Source organism: Channa argus, chromosome 21, assembly GCF_033026475.1.
Source record: "Channa argus isolate prfri chromosome 21, Channa argus male v1.0, whole genome shotgun sequence".
In the NCBI taxonomy this organism is placed as follows: Eukaryota; Metazoa; Chordata; class Actinopteri; order Anabantiformes; family Channidae; genus Channa; species Channa argus.
The window spans coordinates 9,094,995-9,119,694 of record NC_090217.1 but is presented as its reverse complement, the minus strand read 5'-3'; the positions used below and the strand labels follow the sequence as shown (position 1 = coordinate 9,119,694).

The 24,700-nt window shown below is 39.1% G+C and overlaps 1 protein-coding gene across 1 annotated transcript; it reads left to right on the top strand.

Moving 5' to 3' along the window:
* Positions 1-113: 113 nt before the first annotated feature.
* Positions 114-20,223, top strand: ube2h (ubiquitin-conjugating enzyme E2H (UBC8 homolog, yeast)). The gene is made up of 7 exons (XM_067489612.1): positions 114-389; positions 12,924-13,000; positions 13,821-13,895; positions 13,973-14,012; positions 15,129-15,181; positions 16,430-16,558; positions 16,735-20,223. Exons 1-7 carry the CDS (start codon positions 337-339, stop codon positions 16,857-16,859), a joined length of 552 nt encoding a protein of 183 aa, XP_067345713.1. The 5' UTR covers positions 114-336; the 3' UTR covers positions 16,860-20,223.
* Positions 20,224-24,700: the final 4,477 nt, after the last annotated feature.

Sequence of the window (24,700 nt, the reverse complement as noted above, 5' to 3'; positions counted from 1 at the left end):
AAATTATGCTACAAAACTAAAGAAGTTCTAAATAAAACTGCAAATATGGTCATTCATGGTGACGATTGGGCGCACATATATGACGTTTGCCGCGGAGGGATCTCAGCTTTTCAGAACCATAGGCACAACGCTGAGAGGCTGTGAACAGCAGAGGACTAACGACAGTTCAGCTACTCATTCGGACTGAAATACATTGAACCGTGAAGACGTTTTGCTGCGAATATTTCCGAAGGCAAATGTTAACTTTCGGCTAGTACCGTTTGCTAGACTGTCTAGCGTTTCGGGGGCTAGCTTCGACTTTACTTTGCTGCTGTTCCGCGGTGGAAAATAGCAAAAATGTCGTCTCCAAGTCCGGGTAAAAGGCGAATGGATACCGATGTGGTGAAACTGTATCCTTTCTGAACATAAACAACAGCCTCAATCTGTGTGTAATCAGCTATGTTCTGGCATATATATGATTGGGATGTGGACAAACCCTAATTATTGATGGTGCATGTTTGTCATGATAACTCAAAGCAGATAAAGGTTTCATTGTGTATGACTGGTGTTTTTGTGTAAACAAAATTTTGCTAGCAAAGCTAAGTGTTGAGGCTATTTCTGTCCTGCGAACCCTACGTCGCTCTTGGGGCAGCTGTATTATCGATATCAGATCGGTCCCACGTATGTTCAGCGTTTTTTCCTAGCGCAGTCTTTTTGTGACGTTAACTTTCGCTTGTTGTCGAGCTTGTTTTCTACATTTGATCATTACTGGGAGAGCCGACAGGTCTCTAACGTTGTTCCCCTTTTACAGGGTTGCCTCTCATCTTGATTCGGCAGCAGTAGAGCTAGCAGCGGCAGACTAGCCATTTAAAGCACCTTCTGGCCATGTACTTCATTGTCCAGCCTGTTGTTTGTCAGGGGAGTTGATTCAAACTGTCCCTTTACACGTTGACACAGGAGCTTGTTTACATAACGTTCGGCTAACGTCCGCTGGAAATGCTGCTTTCTTTTGTTCTACTCTTCCGAAAAGCGTTGGCGTTATTGCAGCATATGGAGCTGTGCGGTTCCAATTAGTGTTGCGTTGGAGCCCTGCTAAAGGGCTCTATAATTGTCTTACTGCATGTGCCACTTGAAACACCGTAAAACCTTGTAACCCTGCCGAGCAGGCTCGCTAGTCCGCTGCTTAATTTCAACATCAAAATGGCCACCTGATCTGTGTGACTGTACTTTAGTGTCTGCATGCTAACATATACAAGGCTGACTTGTAAACGTGCTTATTTGACAATGGTTCCTATTTCTTGTTTTAAAAAATATTTGCATTGAAAATGAGTAGGGCACCTGTTAAAGTGATATGGGCTGTGTTATGAACCTGCAACCGTGGAACGCTTGAACCATCTAGTCAGTTCAGTTTTCAAAACCTTGTCACCACGTTTACTTTTAAATTGTTGGGTTTAGTGGCTTAAAACACATTTATTTGCTTTTGCTTAACACAGGGACTATAAATATAAACCATAACAACATGTTTCCAGTATAGACCGTGTTCTGGAAGAACACTAGGAACAAGTAGTTGTTTGTGTCCCAGCACAGTGGAAACCAGTTTAATGATTGGATCGGCTGTTACTAGCTGGAAACCACAGGAGGGAGGGACCTAAAACAGTTGATGGGATGGCAGTAAAGCCTAGTCAAATATGGGCTTAGAACTGTGCTGGTTGAAACTTCTGCCAACTCTGTTGCCATATGCTTTGGATACATTTTTTTTTTACTTTGAAAAACTGCTTTTATTTTTTTATTCATTTATTTTTATTTTGTTACATGGACTTAGTGCTTAGTTTACGAAAGATGCATTTTACTTTAAATCCTGTCTTATGTCACATTAGAGTAGTAGTGTCAATACCGTATTTTATGCAAACAGCATGTGGCAGCACTATGTGAATACACATAACCATGGAGGCCGAAGTTTATTTCAAGCTACATTTCTCTTGTTATTTTGGCCTGATGCCTTAGGCATTTTGTTACATCAGCTAGCAAGCAACGCTTCTTGTTTGAGCAAGTCACCCCACCCCACCCCCATTAATGTGTAGGCTATGGCAGTCATGATAGAGACAGTTGTGAATGACACAGTGCAAGCAAAGTTTTTAAGAATTGCAACACACGCAATCTTGCAGTGCACCACCCCCCCACCTCCTTGAGAAACTTAAATGACAGGCAAGAGCAGGTTTGCCGTATGCCACCTGCTCAATTCCATACACAGACCTGTGTGTATGTCTACAAAACCTGACCTTAGGCTGTTTTGTTGGCCTAAAGTGGGGGGGGGGCTCCACGTTACTGGTATGGGTAGTGATTCCTTCATTTGGTTTTTGTCCTCAGAGGAAAACTAGCAGTGACAACCTTCTCTCTGTGCTCCATATGCCTGTTTCTCCCCATGTTGTAACCAAAACCTGAAACGCACACTGTCTTTTATACAGGAGCAGCTTCGTTCTTAGACTGAGAGCCCTCACGTTTTAATTTGCTGCCGCCACCGGAGAGCTGAGAATGTAGAACGGAGTTCATTAGGGAATTCATGAAAATGAATGTCAGAATGACCTTAGCATGTTGTCTCACTAGGTATAAGCTTTGTTCTAAGTCAGACTGATGCTTTGCAGCCTGCTTTTAGCACCAAATATTTAGTCTTTGTGTTTGCATGCCAGTACTCTTTGTACAATTAAATGAAATTGTCGTAGAGCAGGCAGACAAGTGTTGGTGTATACTGCATTTGTTTTTCCCATTTTTGTTAATTTTCTTCTCTTACCACTTTATAGCCCCGAGTGGCAAAGACAGCTCTTTTATTGTCCAGTTCCCAAACATTAAGTTACATTTATTCTCCAGTGATTTGCTTAACATTTGGATACCTGTTATTCAATCTTGCTCTTGGACATGTAGCTTTACTTCTGGAACATGGTGTTCTTAGACAAGAATCTGAGCATGTCATTTTAAAAAGCTTTACATTGGGATTGTTGTTTGGGGTTGACTGCACATGCTGTGTGAGTAGATGTGCTATTACTTGCAGACATCCATTATTAGTCTACTTGCTTTACAAATGCTTTCAAGCAAATACCTATTGGAATTTGACCACAGGTAGATTTCAAAGGACAAAGCCCATTGTGTTAATGCTAACACAGGCTCTCTGTGACCGCGTTTACATGGACTTAAGCAACCGGAGTACTCAGAGATATCAGCGGGGAACAATTTTTATATGCACTTAAGTAACCTGGTTACGGGAAATCCACGTAAACATACAGCAGAAGAGTAACCGGGTTAGAGGCAGGCTTACTCGTGTCCAGTGGTCGTTGCATGACAGACACTGAACGTTTATTCCACGTTCCACAATTGAGCTTCTAAAAAAGTATTTCCACAGAAAACGTTCAGATGATAACCAATAAATTCCACAGAACACGGTGAGAAACCGTGTACCTCCACAGCTACACACTCAAGTTTCCACTGCTACCTTGTTGCTTTTTACCTTTTTGTTCACGTGCGGCTGTTAGCTTTAATAGCTAAACATTGTTTCCTTGACGACTGACTAGGCAAACCTCAAAGGCAGTTATTTGACGGCATTGATGACATCATCACCACACTTATACATACAATTCTTAGTACAGGTGGAGAAAGGAAGGAAACTGTTGATCCACAACAGTCTGAATGTTAAAAATCCCCAGGGGAAAGTGACTGTTTGCCTAATAAATACTCCTCAAACCTAGAAAAAATATATATATTTTTTACCACAAACATGCTTTTAAGTATATGGTATTAAAGTCCTGGAATGTAATAAATTAAAGTGTACAATCATACAGCTAGAAGATAAAGGCTCAGTAATGGGTTTTAAAACTGTGGAAAAAAGTTTGAGATTGTTTTTGTGTTTGTTTTGAATTTTTGAAATTCTCAAATCAGTAATTGTTGCTTTGTTCTTGTCTGAAACCGCATGTCTGTACTGTTCGAATATCATGTTCCTGAAAATCTGAGGTGCTCATTACTTCAGGTCTTAAATCTCAGTATATTAAGACATTAAAAACTGTTTAAGTTGTACTTTTCAACCTTTCTCTTGCTGCTGAAATATTGGAATTTGATATGAGAGCGGGTCTGTGACGCATAGCAAACAGTGAATTGTGTTTGAGACTGTGGGGAGTTGTTGGGTATCCATCGGGATACCTGGCATCGATAACAGGGTTCTTTATTATGTCGCCTAATTCAGATTTAAGTGAGAGTGTTGTTATGTTATTGCTTCATCTGTCACCACTAGATATGTTTGCGTTTTCACATTTATTTTTTAATGATTCGCTTTTCATTGGAAATGACCGTTGAACCCATGCTTTCTTTTTAGTAATCCTGATGTATTCAGTTTTCTACAATAAGGGGCAGACTGGTAGTATCTCACACTCACACACACTCAGACACACACACACACACACACACACCCTTTCCAACAACATCCCTCCACCCTCTGTTAGTGGAATACCAATCTAGAGCTTTATCTGCTCTCCTGCTCTCCGCTTGGTGGTTCGGCTCCATTGTGCCCTTGTAACATGACATCCGGACAGCATCAGCAGCACAGTCTTTTGTGTTTCCCCTTTACAGGAGCCCCTATGACCTCCACCTCCCGCTGCTGTGTCAGACCGTGTCACACAGTCACTGGCAGCTAATCTGCACCCAGTCCTATTATTAAAGGACTGAACCTACTAGACCCGGTTACTGTAGGGAAGGAGCCAGCAGTTTTATGCAGTTCCTGACAAAGAGATTGATTGAATGAATAGGAGCATCGTGAACCCAAAATGAAAATGGAAGAGCTTAGGTCTCATGATGCAGATGCATGAATTAAAACAAAACACATTGCTATTGTTGTGTATTAGAAGTCACTTCACAGTGGTAGATATTTAGGGTATGATTAAGGTAAGACATGCACTGAGAAGTTGCAAGCCCAAAAAATATTTTACATTATACTGACATAAAACATGGCATATTCTTTAAGAATTTTTTTTTTTGTCCTTTCGGCTTATTCCATGAGTTCAGGGTCACCACAGCGGATCTTTGTCCGCAGTTTGATTTGGCACAGTTTTTACGCCAGATGCCCTTCCTGACACATCCCTGGCCAATTTCTGCCAGGCTTGGACTGGCACTGTACGCTGATCAAAAATGAAAACAGATGTCTCAAGTTGATGATATCTAATCACTATATATCTAATAATTATATGAATGGGAGTTTGCAGTATGTCTGGAGATGAGTTTACCTTACCTTACATTTTGCCTCAACTCAGCCTTGCATCAATAGCCATGGAAAATAATATGCCCTGCTATCAATTCACAGTCCATATCCTTTCTAGCTCAGGGTTAATATTTAATCATCAGCAAGGACCTTAAACACTAGGACAGCATAGGAAAAATAGCCCACCTACTGTACATACTCAAACAGTGACTATACAGATTTAAGAACGACGAACAATTTTATGGTGTCTTATATATATATACCTAAACAATAATTATATCCACAAACAATGTTTTGTATACTGTCTAAAACTGTATAATTAAATTTCTGGGGGGCTGCATGCCTATCAACCCTCAAGCCCCTTATGTCAATTTCTCAGTTGTTAAGTTATGTCACTCTGTTCAGTGCTGCTTCTGCTTCACTTAAGTATTTAATTTGTAAATGGAACTTTGCATGTGTCTGTGCAGATATTCTTCAAAACGTGGTACATCATCCAGCCACAAACAAGCTCTTCCCCTTTTTTTTTTCCCTTTTATTTCTTCATGAGTGAACATAAGGTAACTTGTTAAATTGTGGATAAGGCCCCTTCTAGTCAGGGGGACCTCGCCTTGATTGACAGTGCTGTATTGGGGGTCCACAAGGAAGGCATCCTGACAGGAGGAGATTTTAGGCCCTCACTGTTAATCCCACTGGGCAAGCAGTGAAGCTTCCTGCATGCATGGCTGAGTTCCCTTAGAAAAACAGATGGACTGAAGTTCCTCTCTTCTTTTCACATCAATTTTTTTTTTTTTTTTTGGCACTGGGGAGTTTAGCCTGCCTCTGCAGTTCATGTGCACTGCAGCTTTAATGTGGAAAATCAAAGGGGTGACACATTTCTAGTTAAATGACATAGAGTCCGGTTGTCACCGGACTTTGTTTTTTTTTTTAAGCACAAATGGCCTGTTTATGAAGCAAGTCAGCCTTATCAAAACGGTACAACCTGCACTATCTGCACCCTTCCCTTGACTATCTAACAGTCCTGCCTCTGTACATTACTTGTCTGTATCTGGTTGATAAAATTAGCCACATGTCAGACTCTTACTACACTGAAATGCAGGTTTGTTAGCAGTTTCGTCACTGCCAAAAAATGTTTGTCTTTACAATAGGCAGCTAATCTTGCCTTGCCTGAAAGATCTGCTCATTAGACAGTTGCCTCAGATTCAGGCCATTGTTTCTTCTGCCCCGGCTCAGTTTTGTGGTCATTAATGGTATTTCATTTGTGCACCATACAGCTCTCTACACAGAGAGTCTCTGTGCTATTGCTGTAAATAGACTGTTGATTTAGTGAAGGGCTGAAAGGAGGAGCAGCTGAAGGATTCATGTTTGATTGCAGTGGGTGGGCTCTCATCTCTCACCAAAGAAGACAAAGAACTTAGACTGTGCAGTATTGTGCTGTTCGAGCTCAGCAAGGTAGCCATCAGCTACAATGAGAGCTGTATATAATGGATCCCAGATTTGCCTTGCAAATGATTTATGATATTTCAAGTTAATTGTTAAGCTGGGTATTTTTTGTATTGTTGTTTGTTTGTGGTAAATTTAAAAAGTAAGTCTTTGTATTGAATTGTTGTGCACACATTAAGCAAAAATTAAAACTAGCTTGGAAAGCGCTTGTTGATTTATATGAATTTTTAAAACCATACTGATGATGTTGGTTTAAGAACTTCCCATCAACATGTTTATCTTCATGGGTGGAATATATACCTCTGTTTCATCTGAACCTCTATTTCTCGATGATCCTAGAAAGTGTCTATACACAACCACTTAGTAATGAGACCTGATAAAATATGCACACATTTTGATTTAAGATGTATTTGGGGCTTTGTGTTTTTTGTAAAGTAATGGTTATAGATATATCTGTGTTGATGTATATGTCATGTATCTTAGTGGGTTAAAATAATTGTTCTGACCTTTTTAGATATTGCTAAAGCAGAATTGAAACTGGGGAATTGATAGTTAATTTACTTCCCATCCACCATGGAGTGAGCAGAGCACTTAACAGCTACCAGACATTTACATGTGGATCTCAGTGAGTCAGGCCTTTGGGACCATATGTCCATTGATATGTAAAACCTGCATTTTTCTTTAGCACTGACTGCACACACTGGCACCAAATGCTCCATCAGTATTCACACACTTAATGTGTTAGAAGGAGCTGGATCCTGTGAAAACACTCAGATTAAGCCCAGCTTTGCTTAGTCGCACCATCAACACTCGCAGCTTCGGGAAATTTGGACTCACCGCTTAACCTATCTGACATGTCTTTGGGCTGTGGGAGGAAAGTGCAGGGAGAACATGCAAAGTCCACACAGAAGGGCCGAGGTCATTTGGGGGTGTGAACTTGCAACCTTCTGGCTACCTCTGCTTTTGAGGCAAAACCAGTAGTTAAATATTGTCACATATGTAAAAGTGTGTGTGTGTCTGTATTTTAATATTAAGTACAGTATTTTAGCCTAGTCTATGAAGATTTAGATCACTCATTGTGGCTAATTAATGTGGTTGCACATAGAACTATCGTGAATCTGTTTACCAAGCTGAACTCTTTTTCTCTCATGATGTCTGTCTTACTTTCACTCTGCCAGCAGCCTGTTGCTTTCCCTAACAGTTTATTTTTTCCACTTCATTCTCCAACATCTCCTTTTTAATAATATTCTAATGCTCTTTTCTTTCTTGTTTCAACTCTCTGTTTTGTTATGTTGTAGTGCAGATTATTAAGACGTTAGTTCCTCTGAGCAGGCCTACACAGCTAAAGAAATCTGTCTTATCTCTTGCGACATGTGATCAGGAAAAAAGGGAAATGAGAGTAGCTTGCATGACCAAAGGGCTGTTACTACCATAGAAGTACACCTCTATTACCTTTTCAGAGCCAGTCAGGACTCAGGACCCTATTGCTTAATGGAGGGGCTTAGAACTGGGAGGACCAGTTGCTGGTGCAGAGTTTTTCTACATGAGATATGAAACTACGAAAGCTGATAATATATTCAGTGCAACATTTTATTGTGAGTCCAGCCAAACTACTGGCTTCCCATTTTGTTCTCATTTTTGTCCCTATTTTAGCACGTCTTTAATCCATGTTTTCACAGGATTATCTGTCTGTGGACCCAGTGGACTACAGTTTGAGGGGGTTTCTGACAGTTGAAATGACTCAGTCTGGCTCCATATTTACACAATGACTAGGTAGACTCTGAGCAATAGCAGAAAATAAACAGCTGAGGACGAACATTTGTATGACAGAGGGAGAGAATAGAGGGGTTAGTTGGTTTGGCAGATAACGGCTATAAGCAAGAATGGCATTTATTTGGTGGCAATTTGAGTAAATCCCACTCTTACAGAAACATCATACCTATCACCTCACTTTGCCTTCTGTGACACGATGGCTGCTGTGCTACACTAGCTGCTTCTGATTTTAGGCTGTAGAGAGTAGTGGAGGTCACACAGTAATCCTGCACGGCTCTTTGCAGTACACTAATACATAGAAAGTTGAATGCATAACTATACATGTGTACACAAAGTCGAGGACTTTAGAAGTACTTCTAAAATGTGTGTGTTGGGTGAGACAGGCAAACCTTCATTGCAACACCATCTTGTATTTATAGCATGCATTTTTCTGCTTTCGGTTTTAAAAGGAATCTATATAACGGGCTGGGGAAATGTTGATATTGACTTAGTGGTGTGAATTGTTGTAGTTTTTCAGCTATAGCTGCTTTCTGTTGTTTTCAGTGCAAAATTAAAACCTGTACATAAGTAAGCCTTTTTTGTTGCTAGTAGTTACACGTATTTGCCTGTGCCTTTTTGTCTGTACTCTATAGGGTTTTTCTGGGTGGAGGAAGCCCAGACATTGCCTACACCCTGAGAACAGCTGCTGTGTTTCCTGCTTTTCATCTGCAACGTCTTTGATAGTATATTGTTTCTACATCGGTGTGCAAAGGAGAGAAAGTGAAACAGAGGTCACTGCCTCAGAGTGAGAAGCTACGGTCTGTGATTATTAAACCAGTTATTATTCCATTTTAAACAACTAAATACGAAGACGTATCACCCAGGACAAACAAAGATTATTTGCTGTCAGCATAAAATTCACCTAATGTAGGTATTCCTCACCTTTAATCACTATTGTCAGGGTATGGCTTAAGAATTTGCCTCCCTATTTATAGGTTCAGTCCAAATATGTAGAAATATCTTTTTATTAGCTAGAATGTCTACTTTCTGCAGTGTACAGTTTTGCGGGATTAATACATTTACAATGCAAACATTGTACGACCAGTAGTAGATTGCTTAATTAAGCATTTATTTACGCTTATTTGTATATTGGTTCCGTGTCAGTTTTCAAACACTTACGTAGTTCTTAAAGTGGTAGAGGTGCAGCAGTCCACCCCTCTTAGCGTTTCATGTTTGTCAAAGACTGCTTTATATGTGTATTTTTTTATTTTGTTTTTGGTGGTCAGTCCCATGAATAACCGGACATTCTGTGTGGTGTCTGCTGTTACTCACTAACTTTAAGCTTCTCCCTATATCTGTGGGATTGTTTGGTTTTATGAATTTTCAACATTAACTGTCCAGAACCACTGTACTTTTAGCCTTTTTAAAGGGATAACTTGAAGCTAAAAGTGTCAGCAATTGGTCAGTTGGTATTGTATAATAACATGTCAAAGACATTAAACTCATCTGTAGTGTCAGGTTAGTCTTTCAGTCTTATCGGCTTATGCCAATATTGTTATTGAAAATGTGAAGAATTTTGCTTTATTTTTTGGAAATGCAAAAAGACAGAAGTTAGGAAAATGTCATTTTCTTTCCTTATTTTCCTGAAAAACAAAGATATGATACTGAGATGTTGGGAATGATAGAATCTTCCTTTTACTATATCAACAGCTTCTGTTTCCAAAAGAGAGATGTTCAAGCATAGCTGATACTACATTGTTTGACAGGGTGCTGTTTATGACTCCTGCTCATGATTGTTTTCCATACTTAGAAAGAAGTTGGTTGGGCTGGGATATTTTGATCCTAGTTCAAATGAGGACAGTGGCCAAAAACAATATGAATGAAAAAAGATATGTCTAGACCACGACCATAAATGCTATTTACTGCATATTTTTGCCGTTAAAGACTTTAAAAAAAGCTTTATAAAGTTCAAAATCAGGATAGCAGTGAGCTTGGATAAACATTAGAAAGAGTGGAAGAGGTAATTTGCAATAAGAAAGTTCTCTTAGGCACTTTGCTTTTACATTTTGGGCTTTTTAAGGGCGTGTGTGTGACATGTGTGTATGTTCTTCAAGACTGATTGGACTCTGTATATCTGATTATGTGTAAATGCCATTGACCTAGTGCTATCCGCAGATTATGACTTATCTGCACCACTCCAAGGTGTGAAGTTGTGCAGTCATTATGCAGGGAGTGGGGAACTTGAAAAAAGATAAACCTGATTCAATTGCTCTCTTTGCATAACTGGAATTACATACAGCGGCACATCAAAATATTTTAATACTCAAAATATAAATGATATGTTGAAGGGTTAAAGAGATGGGAATTTACAGTCTCTTCCAGGAACTTCCTCTGGTTTAATACACTTTCCGAACTCTTTCACTGGCACACAATGGTTTAATCCCATACCACTAAATTCATAATTTTGGGATTGCCCTAATAACCCTAACAACCCAGATAAGAGGATAAGGTGAGAGTGTTGAAGTTGACATTAAAGCTAGGGATTGGTTCCCAAGATAGACTGTTAGTATTGGGTGTACATGTTGCTGTTGTGAATGGTAACCTGTGATGACAACATTTGTGGTAATTAATACATCATAATTATTATTGATAGGAGATTTGATGTGTGTGCCATGTCATTATCTTGTGAGAGTTACACTGTATGAGAAGCCTCTGTGCAAAAATGACCTAATCCCCTTCTTCTCTGATGATCTTACTATGGTTACAGAATATTTAAATATCACTACAGATGGCAGGATCTGTTAATCTCCTGTATGGCCAGTGTAAATTATCCTTTAGCATAATCAGTCTTAATTGAGCCAGATCAATTGCTTATCCCCTGTCCTGTGGTCTATACCATAGCACACACTGTCCACACCATCCACTTCCTCTGCATTTCTCCTTTTCTCTCATGTGACCTTACACATAGCCCACACGCCAGTGGTTTTATTACTAGGCGCATATATGTCCTCATATAAAAGCGCACAACGATGGGTTCAGCTGCAGATACATTTATGAATGTAGTTAAACGTGGATGTAGCAATTCTTTAAGCACTGGCCTAGCTGCTGTTTTGCTAGCATGCTTTAGATAAACAGTACTTGTGGTGTCAGTGGTTATGTCTTAGACTTTGTACCAAAGAGCCTCAGAATGGCTCTTTGACGACAACAACACAAGTCAGAACAGAGAGTTTCCTCTTCTGACAATGACATATTTCCAGAGCCAGGGATTCAGTCTTCTCTACACAGACTCAACTAGAGCCTTAAAATAGCATCCAGTTTGATTTAACCCTTTGGGAGTCAGTCTACTGCTAATGAGATATGCACTTAGTCAGGATTGACAAGCCAGCTGCTACTGTGTTGCATGAAGAACTGAATTGTATCCCATCTCTTGTACCTTTTTGTCTTTAGTGTTGCTCTGTTAGTCCCCTTTCTTTTATAGTTGTTTATTTTCTGTCACTCAGCTTACTTTTACTTCCTTTGCTACTTCCCACTGCTCATATGAAAAGGAAATTGTTTGTCTGTGATGGTTTTGTTTTAGAGTGGTAAATAGGATTGATGGGATTGAGCACACATTGTATTTAAGCTGTAACGTGGGATTTCTTAATATTATGTCTGTAGAGAAAAGGCAGTGATTAATTCCTGCACCAAACGTAAGCGGCGTCTCCTGCATATGAAAATATTAATAAAGTCAATCAAAGTCTGAGCCACTTATTTGTTTTGATTTAAAGGACACCTTCACTGATTTTGAACTTGCTTCCTTTGGTTCTAGTTTGGGTAGTAAATGTATATAAATGCCATTAAACTTTGCTTTCACTTCCCTATATTAAAGTATATCTCCACTTTTAGCTGGAAAATGCCTCCAAATGACATCACTTGGAGGATCATTCTGTTTAGATCATGTTATCTTGTTGCTCATACTATGGAGTTTGTAATCGTGGCCATTGTGCTTTTCCAGAGCTCCCCCCAGATGACATCATGTAAGCTGCTAATGGTAAAAACACCTCTGGGTGTTGTCCTCTGGAGGTGTTTTTCAGCTGGAAGGAGAGAAATATTCTAATACAGGGAAGTTAGAGGGAAGTTAAAATGCATTAATGTACATTTACACCCTAAACTAAAGCAAGTTAAATAATTGAAGTCACCCTTTAAAAAATAAAATACAGGAACACTGTCAACATTTTGATCAAAAAGTGCTTATTTTCAGAGCCTGTAAATCAACTGAAAGACAGATTTTAATACAGCTGAAGTCAAATGATGATGAGCAGAGAGGAAGAACAGAATATGTTCATGTTGTGGTCTTTGATGTAGCAAAGCATGTGATAGTGTTTAACTGAAAGCATCTGCAGCTGAATAACTGTTTTTAGAGGGGCCAAATCATTAATGGTCATTATTTATCATTATTTAAGGATTGTTCATCATTGTAGCCTCTGTTTGTTTTTGATTATGTGCGAACAGTTATGTCCTTAACAGCCTTTCACAGCATTGAGAGCAAACATGAAGTCACCATCCTCAGTGGACTCAATGAATTTGTAGTCAAGTTTTTCGGACCACAAGGGAGTATGTGATTTTTATAAGTTTCCTTATTTTCTCGTAAATTCTTATTGGTCTTCGGATCGTAGGACCTATAGCATGTGCTGTCACATACACCGATCAGGTAAAACATTATGACCGTCTGTGCAATTGACTGCACCTTTCTGACAACCTAAAAACCAAGAAATTATAACGTTGTTAAAATAGAGCCACTGTACTGGAATGCATTAAATTGCACAGGTGGTCATAATATTATGCCTGATCAGATTATGTCACCACTTGCTGTCTTGATTATTCTCCCAATTTGTCCATCTTTTTTGAGTTAATGTTTTTAAAAGTGGTTGTAAAACGTATCCACACTGCTGAATTTTGTATCAGTATCAGTCATTCTCTAGTTTGGGACATAAAGAGAGGTTTGACACATCAGCCAAGGAAAGTAAAACCATTTGAAAACAGACCTGAGGCCACAATATGTGAATTGAAGCAACCAAAATCAACAAATGAGGAGAGCAGACCCTTCAGCAGGAAATGCATCTTCTGTTTGCTGTTATGCATCACACTGAAACCACTGGCACTTACAGATGAGTACAGAGAGGAAGTTGGTATTAAACCCGGGTTATGATGCCTAAAAAACATTCCATTTAAACAATGCTGTTCTCTTTGATGTCAGTGAGAAGTGGTGTGTACGGCTCATTTCTCAAGTGGTCCTCCCTCTGTTGTCTCTGAGCAGAGAAGAAAAGTGTAGAAAATTGTTTTAACTATGCATTGTTTAAATCTGTTGGGGTGCATAAAGGATGGAATATGAGGTTCAGTGGAATGACTGTTTTGTCTTTGTGCTCGTGTACAGCGCCGTATGAAGGAGGCGTGTGGAAGGTGCGAGTAGATCTTCCTGACAAATACCCTTTCAAATCACCATCAATAGGTAGGAGCATGACCATCCTTTGTTTTGGTATTCCATTCCATTTTTGCATTGTTCTCAACTCTTCCTTGTTTTTTCAGGATTCATGAACAAGATTTTTCATCCCAACATTGATGAAGCGTGAGTTGATTTCATTCATGTAACACTAGTTTTTAAATGTTTGTAATTTTAAATAATTAAAATGATCAGTGACAAGAAAGTCTGGGATGATTAGTCATAAACGCTTATAGGAATTTGCTTCATTTTATTTAATATTATAAACATCTGGCCTGCCATATTGTAAACTAAAAAATAGTGAATTCATTAAACTTCCTCTCTATGGCTTTTGTTTAGAGTGTAAATGTACATTTATGCTTTCAAACATCCCTCTGACTTTCCTATTTTAAAATATTTCTCTGCTTCTAGCTGAAAAACTCCTCCAGATGACATCACCTGAAGGGGTTTTTTTATCATTAGGAGTTCAGATGATGTCATATGGGGGAAATGTGGAAAGGCAGTATGACCATGATTACAAATTCCATAGTGTGTGCAACAAGATGACATAATCTAAACTGAAGGTTCCTCCAAATCTGGAGGCATTTTTCAGCTAGAAGGAGAAATATTGTGATATAGGGAAGTCGAAGGCAAGTCTAATGGCATTGATGTACATGTGCTACCCAAACTATGACCAAATGAATTTAAAAATCTATGAAGGTGCCCTCTAATATAATCACTAGTTATTGACTGTTAATGGTAAATAAGTTTAACTTATGTTGTGAACTGCAACTTTAATCAATAAATGAGACAAGTTGTCTGCTGATCGGGCCCCTTAATCAACTCCCTAGATTCCAGGTCCTCTTAAGGACAAGGTAAGAAACACAGTCTAATGCAATAGGGACCGCCACTATTGGGGGCTCAGCCAAAATGGGGAAGTATCATGCAGGGGAAACAAGTTGGATCTGGCTCAGCTTCTGCAGTCTGACATCATCTAGCAAAATAGTGCACTGGGTAGTCACATGGATGCAATGCTGTCACAACCAAAGATTAAAAAAAAAAAAAATTGTCATTATGATTAAGTTGTAAAATTCTGTTTGAATGTTACAAACATCTGTGCTTTTAGTGTGTAAGAACATTTTTATAATTAAACAAACACATCAGATGACCTAATCCCTGAGCTAGGACACCGGAACACACACACATTACATTTGACCTTCTATTTGGCCTTACCCCTCTAACTCTGTTTTCCTCTTTTCCCAGGTCAGGAACAGTGTGCTTAGATGTCATCAACCAGACATGGACAGCCCTGTATGGTGAGTGGCCCTACTGCCTGTTTCTCCATATTAAATTTCTTCACTGGGGTCTATGGGATTATGCTGGAAGAACTTGACACAGTCACCACCCTAATCTACTTACTGAGGGGAGAAGTGAACACTAATGAGGTAAAACTCTCACCCTACAAGGTCAAAAAACATTCACCTTAGACAAGAATGATTTGCAGCCTGACAGCTCTGAGACATGGTCTATAGTTTCGCTGGCAGTTGTTGATACGGTTTCTCACCCAGTTGATCCTCTAACTGTCACTATGTTTCTCTGCTACTGTCCATGTCAGTGTGCCCTTCCCCCTGTGCTCCTCCCCAGTAATTTCCCATTACAGCCCCTCCACAGGGCTAAGATAGCTGTTGAGCAGTATAAATTTCTTTACAGTAATATCACTAGCAGATGTTTAAGCATCACCCACTATTTATTTTTACCGGTGTTCTTGATATAACTCAGAGCAGAATGTTAAACATGTAAATGCTAATCAAATAACTTATTTTAAAACCAATTCAGCATCATATTATACGATATATGAAAAGGAATAGCTTCTATATTTTCCATTTTGTCATGTAAGGCAGTTCACTTTATTCTCCTTTTTTAAAATCAAGTCAGGCTTTCTTTCCCCAGAAAATCTAATTATTTTACCTTTTTGTTTAAACATGTCAAAAACTCAGTAGATTTTGTTTTAGAATGTTTGAGATAAGAAAATCCAATTGGACAAACAAAGAATCAGTCTATCAAGTATTGTGTGTAACAAGTTTCTGCAAACTGAGAGGGAACAAAGGCAGCTGATTAAATCATGTAAACATGATAATGCTGTAATAGTCTGTTTCTATTTTCCCACTGCAAATGGACCCAACAGTGACATCTAGTAGATGAGAGAAGGTTTGCAGGTTTTATGCTGGGCCTCAGCTCTGAGAGTAAGCTAGGGCCTGCTAGAAGAGAGCCATTGAAAAGGATTAGTGTGGCTCTAGCTTTTGTCAGACTATCAAGCTGGGGTTTTTACAGTTGGGATCAGCTAGCTAGTGTCTTTCCCTTATGTATGGCCATCACTGACTGACGTGCAAATTGATTATGAGCTGTGCTGGGGCCAATCAAATCTCCATCAGCCTGCTATAAATTAGTGGTTAGATGTAGGAAATACCTGACATTACCTGTTATTGCATGGTCCCGATTACAATATGTAACCGTTTACTTGCATAATGTTTGGTGAAATTATTTTCTACTGTCTGCTTCCCCAGATCTGACCAACATCTTTGAGTCGTTCCTGCCCCAGCTGCTGGCTTACCCAAACCCCATCGACCCCCTAAATGGAGATGCAGCTGCTATGTACCTTCACCGGCCAGAAGAGTACAAGCAGAAAATCAAAGGTTTAACCTAATAAATAACTGCTCGGTGTAGATTTCAAATACCTTTTTTTTGTTTGTTTGTTTTTTCCATATTCAAAAGAATATTACAAATGTAAACAACTATCGCCAAACTGGGTTTTTGCTGTGTCTGATCATTCTCTTTTTGTTTGTCATTCTGTGCATCTTTCTCGTCACAGAGTACATTCAGAAATATGCAACAGAGGAGGCCCTGAAGGAGCAAGAAGAGGGGGCAGGTGACTCTTCATCTGAAAGCTCCATGTCTGATTTCTCAGAAGATGAAGCACAGGACATGGAGTTGTAGTGATGGGAGGGCTCCCCCATCCCGCCCCCTCCTTTAATCTCCACAAAGACTATATTTTATTTCCCAACCATGAGAAAGCAGACTTATAATATTCGTATTTAAACAAGTTGATTTTTATTATTATAATTATAATAATAATTATTATTATTATTATTATTATTACTACTTAACAAGGATTTTTATGGATATCTAGCCTTTGGTGTGTTTGACAGACACCCCTCCCATTCTGTAGCTGTTTGTCCCAATACAGAGGCGATTGCTTTCACATTCTCTCCCTATCAATCTCTGCATTTTTAAGGTATGTCATATACTTGGAGGCTTGGATGCCCCAGTGAGCATCTCATTTCTATTTTCCCATTTCACTTTTTAAAATAGAACTTTCCAGTTTGACCTGAATCCTAATTTCCGTTCTTGCTCCACAATGCCAGTTGATTCTGACCGACATATTTTTAGTTGCTCCACTACAGAACTCCTTAGATCTTGCTTGCCTGGGTGCACTGCTGTTCAATATTACCCTGTAGCAGAAACAGTATTTTTAAGGCGCACAAACACACAAAGCACACTTTACATAAGAATACAAAAGGGAGTTTAGTGCCAATAAACACTGAAAAATCAACCTTAAAGCTGCCGAAGCATAACTTTCAGCATATTGACATGTTAGTGAAAAAAAAAAAAACACCATTATTTCTATTTCAGTGTGGCTCCTGTATTGGCTGGTACTGTTTGCTACTCTTTCTTGATCTGCTGCAGCTGCCTGTCTACATGCATCGCTGTGCAGTGGAAAGTAATGTGATGTGAGAACAAATGAATACATACATGTCTCATTTTACAGTGCGTGACATGTGGTGGTAAAGATATGCGGTGGGTGCTTTTAGTGTTGATATCTGGAACGTACATGCTAGCTACAAAAACTGTATGAAAGTTTTATGGACAAAGGCAATAAAGTGGCTCTACTCTGAGGAAATTGTGGAGATTCTGGTCAGACTCACTTGGTATTTTGGAAATTGAAACTAGACCAGAGCTACGCTTTAACTATTGGACCATAAAAAATTTTGTATTTCATGCAGCTTGCACTAGTTTTCTATCAGAAAGCACCTGGATGCCAGTGTTACTATTACCTGTAATCCTGCTGTTAAAGCAAATATTTTGTTAGTATTTTAGGTCAATAACAACTTTCCAGGTTGAGGGAGAATGTATTTATATATTACAAACGCCAGTTTTAATTTGACTGAAAAGCAACAATAATGGTCAAATGGTTACCGAACAGTTCTGAATAAAAATGAAGAGTAATTTTTTTTCCCTCCTTTTTCAGGATTCAGGTTCACAATATTAGTCCTTACATTCCATTTTTACATGGCGTTTGCTCCAATGCACGCCTTTCATACCGGTCTGATCTATGGTTTATACCCGGTCTGCATTGACTGGACTCCTTCACTTTATGTCTGCATAACAGGATCTTTATTGAATCACAAGAAATTTACAAAATAAGAGCCCAAAAAAATGGCAGTAGGCTTGTAGCAATTTCTGTTGAGGGTAATTAAGTAAACATTAAGTTCATATGTAAGGGTGTGACAGAAAGAAAGGAAAAACTCATCGTGTCTTTTGTTTGGTCAGTGTGGTGGGTTAAGATGTAAATCCAATATGTGGAAAGAGCTTTTTTTTTTTTTTTTTTTTTTTTTTTATCTCTTACACTCACATTTTTGCCCAACGGAGGGGTCAACACATTAAGATTATCGCTGTGTGTTCGTGTGTGTGTGCGCGCGCGCGTGCGTGAGTGAGTGCGTACAAGCATCTACCTTGTTGTGGTTAAACGCGTCTCTGTAGCCTCATAAAAAGTCATTGTTAAACCCCAAACACTGCTCGGGTGTTGGTTGTTGAGGCTTACATGGCAGTCAAACTACCTAGAAAACTTTGAAATGTCTTCACTTCATAGATTGCAGTAAGAATCACTGGTTACTTTGTGGCATATTGTGAATTTTGAGTCAAAGATTCAGGAAGGAATCATACTCAGGAGGTCACATTATCACTTCTGATCTCAACTCTTCTGTGCCTCATCACAAAAGGAAGGTTTCCAATAGTTAAGTCCCAAAATGCCACAAAGGTCAGAAATAACCAGAAAAGCACGTTTTTACTCATCCTGTTGCAAATTGGTCCAATGTACTTGTGATTTTACATCTAAACTTTCACTCTGTTGCAGAATTGGGGGATTACCCGGAGTGCCAGTGACTGTGTTTGCGCTAATCTAGGATTGATTAATGGCTCGGGTTTGAAATACAGTTTGGTTTTGTCTTGCATAGTGATTTAACTTTTTCACTGGTAAGGCATTGAAAGGATGGGAATCATGCTAATATTTGTTGACCTGTGTTTATTGACATGTCTGGATAGTTAGTCTTGGGTGTCTGGGTGGTGACTTCAACTAAACAACATGCTATATGACTGTATTACAGATAAAGTTAGCTAGTTTGGTATACTTAACCTGATAAAGCATCCATTGCTCATCTGACTATTAGTTAGTGTCTGTTGTGTGGTTATATGTAAGATACTCCATAGACATGCCTGCTGTACAGATGAGTGTAAGTGATTTGAAACAAGGGTGGTATTTGACCTGTAGTGAGCCTTGATGGATCTAACTGTACAGAAATCAAAAGTGTGATTCAGTCCCATTCTTTTCCCAACACATAGTTTAAAACAAAATACTTATTAGCACATTGAAAAACAGATTTAGAATGGAGGCACTTCTGAGTTTTGTTTTTTCTTTTTCTTTACACTATTTATCAAAGAGTGTGTCTGTTTAAAGCAGTTGGATAAGAATTTCTCTCACCCATTCTGGGAATGTTTTGGATGTTAACCAGTTATTAGCTTCTAGAAAGATGCAGCCATTTTAACTGTTGCAGAGCTGTCGTTTTCTTTCTTTTCTTTGATACTGAATATTGATCTAGGCCATATAAAGCTATGTGAAATTTTCACATATGTTATGATCACACAAGAGTACATGTGATCAACATTCACTCTTAACAGGACAAACTGCAAATTGTATACAGACTCTCACAACTGGATTGTGTTTTCTTAATGAGCTGTCTATAAATATGTATTTATTCATTTAAAAAAGACCTGTTTTCTTTAGTTTTTAATCAGTCATCAAGCCCCACTATAGTAAGTTATGGTTGAATTTAAAATATCTCTCTGCTGAGGACTTAAGATTTTTATTTTAAGTAATTCAGATTGGAGTTCATGTTTTACTTTACTTTTACAGTATTGTACTGGAGTGCTGAAAATACAGTATATCCAAGTTGTGAATTGTAATTTAAAAAAGCACATGTTAATGCCATGGTGCAACGGGGAACTAATGATATTTTTGTCTTTTTATTAAAAAAAGACACTTGTGTTTAGGTTAAATCATAGATTTGGTTTTCAGCATTATTTGCATCTGCTGGGCAATAAACAATGGTAATATATGATGAACTCAGCTGTGGCCTGGTGTTGCTCTTGTAAACATGACAACCACCTGAATTCTTAAGGTTGTTTTGTCCACACTCACCTATTCTAGAGGGGAAAAAATGACTGCCTTTGATTTGGATTGTTTTTAACTAGAGAACTTCAGAAAATGTCCTGAAACATTGAATAACTATGTTAAAATCCTATTTGCAGCTTGAAATCTGATTTATTTTTGTAAATGAATGAGAAAACATGTTTATTGTGCATTTGTTTAAATCCCGTTTGTCTTTCTCTTTTCCACCTCTTCTGCTCTAAGACCACAGATTTACAATGTCTCACCTACTCACTGCTCCAGACCTCGGGATATCACATGATAGGATTGATGTGACCTCAAAAACCTACTGCAAACTGGCAGGAAGGTTTTAGTAAAGAGCCATAGCCCAACAACTGTACTCACACATTCTCCCACGCCATATTGAGAGGAGGAAGAAGAAGGAAAAAAAAAAAAAAAAGATGAAGGGTCTGAGCTAAGTAAATGAGCTGGTCTATTATTGAACCATAGGCGTCTTGTCCCGGTCCCGTTCTCCATTTTATCAACACAGCTGCAGAGAGTCAGTGCTCCAGTCCTATAATATCACCTTCCCCATGTGTTGACTGCGTTTCCCAGATCCAGGATCTAGGAAGCACACACACAAACATAACATGGGAAATGGCAGTTTTTTTGTTTTTGTTTTTATAAAAACTATGTATTTGGTACTTAGTGTCTAATACTTGAGGGTTAAAAGTTCAAAAGGATTCCTTTTGTTTTGAAAAGTCCATCCTTGGTCTTATTTTTAACCATGCCACTCTTTGCCCCCTTCTTTTTTTTTTCTTTTTTTTTTTGTTTCTTTGTTTTGTCTTTGCATTGTGAAGTGGGCATGCTTGTCAAAAAGACAAATGCTCTCTATTAATAGGCTTATAACCTCATAAATAGTTGTGTATAAAATAAACTGTTATAACTTCATTTTTTAATAAAACGTTCGATGCCTATAAACTGTCTTTTTCTGAGGCTGACTATTCTCATTTGTTTGATTCACATGTTCTTTAACTAAGAAGGACCTTGTGCAACTTGTAGCCTCCTGGCATATACAGTATGTTGTTTTGTTATTTTATATATTCTAAATTATAATCCCCATTAATGTAGTAAATTCCTAACTTTTAGTGCCGCTAAGGTTAAGTTCAAATTCATTTGGTGCCAAATTCCTGAATCTCCTTTAATGCTGCTGTGTGGGATTTTTTCTCTTAGCTTATTTTTAATAGTACACCTAAACTGGCAATTTAATGTAATGTGCTGGGATAAAGGTAACCTGTGTTAAATCTTTGAAAAGCCCAGCGTGTTTGTTCTCGTTTAGGGTAAGACTGAAGATGATATTTAAAGATGGCTATAAATATTTTACTTTTTGAACTTTCCTGACATTGTCCTTGGATGCATCAAGTTACTGTCAAGATTGACCATAATTGTTTAACCCGCAGCCAAAAACAGTATCCAAACAGCTGAGAAAAAACTGTGCTTTTCATGTATTTTAGCTCAATTGAATTCCAGCTCTGAGAAAAGAAAAAAATGTATATATTTTTTTTTAAATCGCCTCACTATCCACTTACAGCATTACTTCCACCAGGTGTCACTATGGCACTAGACTCCCATGTCATGACTCCCCACCACTGCGTTTTGTTTCAGCTTCTACAAAAAGGGGATGGCTGGCAAGATCCCTGTGATTGCTGTAAAACTCCAGAATGATGTTAGCTTCACAGGCTGAAAGGCAACAAATGATTACAGACATTCAAAAACACTGGTAGACTGACATTTCCTTTTCTATCTATCGTATCGTTTATAATACATATTACATATAATCTCTCGGTCATGCTGCAGAACCCGATAAGTATCGTTTGGGTTTTATGTGGCACTGCACAAGTCTTACATACTCCAGTGATCTGTGCCAAATCTGCTAAGCATCTGAGCTACTGACTGGGGTTTTATTTTGAAGGGGACATGTGCACAGATTAACCTTGCTGTGAGGTCAGCCTTCACGTGCACTTGGATGCAATTCTACCGGGAAGCTGGGGGAGGGCGCCACCTCCTCCATCCTCTTCTCCTCAGCTCAAAGCCCCTCTGTAGAATCACAGCAGGGGGGAAATAAATGCTGTGACATAAGGCTGTTTAATCCTCTCTGCTCTGAAAAATGTGTTCTGTCACGCAGCAATCTGCTCCCTCTTCCTGTCGGCCTTTTTTTCTGTAACAATGCTAAGACATGAAATGTCTCAATTTTATATTTCTCAAATGTGTTGTTGCTTGTTGTATGGTGAGCTGAGGAAATTAATCTTCACTCTGCCTGCACGGTTCATCCTTTTCCTTTCTCACTTCGCTTTTTTTCCCCCTCCCCTCACATGTAATGGTAATTTTAACTGCATGATGATTCCTGAGGCTGTAGTAAGACTTTGAATTGAATTGCATTACAGTATTTTATTACAGAAAACTCTTCTTTTGTGCACACCTCTGTAATGTACAGTCTGTGCTAGGCCACAAGCTCAAGCATGTCCAGATTGGAGCGCTAGAGGGTCTTCATCTTGGTTAGGAATGCCAGTCAGGTGATCGGAACACATCTGTGTGCCGACCAAAAAGCCATCAAATCATGAAAATGATGCTGCAGAGTTACAGTATGGCTACACAATGAATGGCAATATTAGTGGTACAACTTAAACAAGTGTTCCCTCAAGTTATTCCTTATAAAGGTGGTTGAGGTGCCCCTTTAACTGTCAATATGCAAGTGCTTTCTGTGCCACCTGCCATTATGTAACAGCTAATATGAATCCCTTATTAGTTTTTTAATACATAACATTTGATAATGCAAAGGTCAGAGCAGCAGCTGATGGCCAACAATCTGATGTCCCTCACTGTCTACTAGTGTTCAGAAAATGACTATTTTTAAAGTCCAACCTTCTGTTTTCACCCTGCCTCCCCTTGTCAAGCATCAGAGGAGGATGGGGCGAGGACAGGGCTATCTGTCTCTCCACAGTCCTGACCTCCAGAACTCTAGCAACCTGAGATCCTCAATGAAATATTTAAAGCTTCTGCTTTATCCGCAGTGCGTTGGTCAAGACAAACTGCGGGCCTCCATGACGTAATGCCTAAGCATTACACCAGTTGTCTGATTGGTCTGCACAGAGCAGGGTGGTCAGGTGATCTGTGCCGCTGTGGCCTTTTAAGGCATTATGATGACCCGAGGCTCCACATAAGGCTCATGGCTGTCTGCTGCAAGTTCTGATCAATCACTGTTAACTGCAGTAGTTTCTATAGCAAAGCTTTTATCTACTGTCAATGCGCATTTTGTGATGAAAGCTCTAGTAGTGCAGATTATACTCATCCACATATACTGATGTGTTGACATCATGCCTTGTTTTATCACACGAGGCCCCTACAGATCTACACTGTCTCACAAGGTTCACATTCAACTTCATACTTATCAAATTTGATTTCTTCTTCCCTCCTGCTAATTCTCGTCTTTTCCATTTCACTCAAATATCTGGTGTCTGGTGAGCTGACAGTCCCTCAAACCGTCACCGACGTGCAGTCCGTGTGCTGGGTTTCTCACGCTGGGGCACGGTGACAGGGCTGTCTCAAGTTGCAAGCTCTGTTTCAATGGCACGGTGGAGGGGTGACAGGGTGGGGGGGTGACAAGGTGGTGGTGCAGCAGCAGAAGCATCAGCAGCACAATGATCCCAAGGTCTTTACTAATGGATGACCCACTGATTAACATGCCCCCACCACGGATACCAACCACCTATCCGCCCTTCAGCTTCTGTAACAGGGTCTCATAGAGAGCAGAGATGTTTTCAGTATAAACTGAGTCCGTATGATCCAAATGTTGCCCTACTTTTAGTGTTTTCTTCACACAATTGGCTATTCAATATCAAGCATCCCTGCAGCAAGAGAACCATTTAACGTGGACAGTTGTGCCCTCGTGTCATTACTCATTTTACAGTCAGACTTGTGTTTGATGTTGCCAAATACAGATGTTGAATGAAGTGAAGACACTACTTTAACCCTGTTCACTAACCAGCAGTTCGAGCTAAAATGTAACGTCACATGAAGTGTTATCACATTTTATTCGATGCAGAAATTAATATTTGGCCCCTCTCATTCTCCTTTTAATATACTGAAATTGTTTCCTTTAGGCCCACTTATTCCACGTAATGTAGAATAAATGTTGCCTCGGTATATTCTTGTATCACATGTATAATTTCTTTGGAGAGCTCTGATGAAATATGACACATCTTGTAACATTTGCCTCACCATATGAGGTTGTGTGGATTAACCGAGCTTCTCCAACATTTATCATCAGCTTTTAAGGATTTAGGATGAAATAGCC

Excerpts from the sequence above, each read along its gene's own strand:
- ube2h (XM_067489612.1), top strand. The coding sequence starts at position 337 with ATGTCGTCTCCAAGTCCGGGTAAAAGGCGAATGGATACCGATGTGGTG. Across the intron at positions 13,896-13,972 it reads TTTCAAATCACCATCAATAG|GATTCATGAACAAGATTTTT; the intron begins GTAGGAGCATGA and ends TTGTTTTTTCAG. Across the intron at positions 15,182-16,429 it reads GACATGGACAGCCCTGTATG|ATCTGACCAACATCTTTGAG; the intron begins GTGAGTGGCCCT and ends CTGCTTCCCCAG.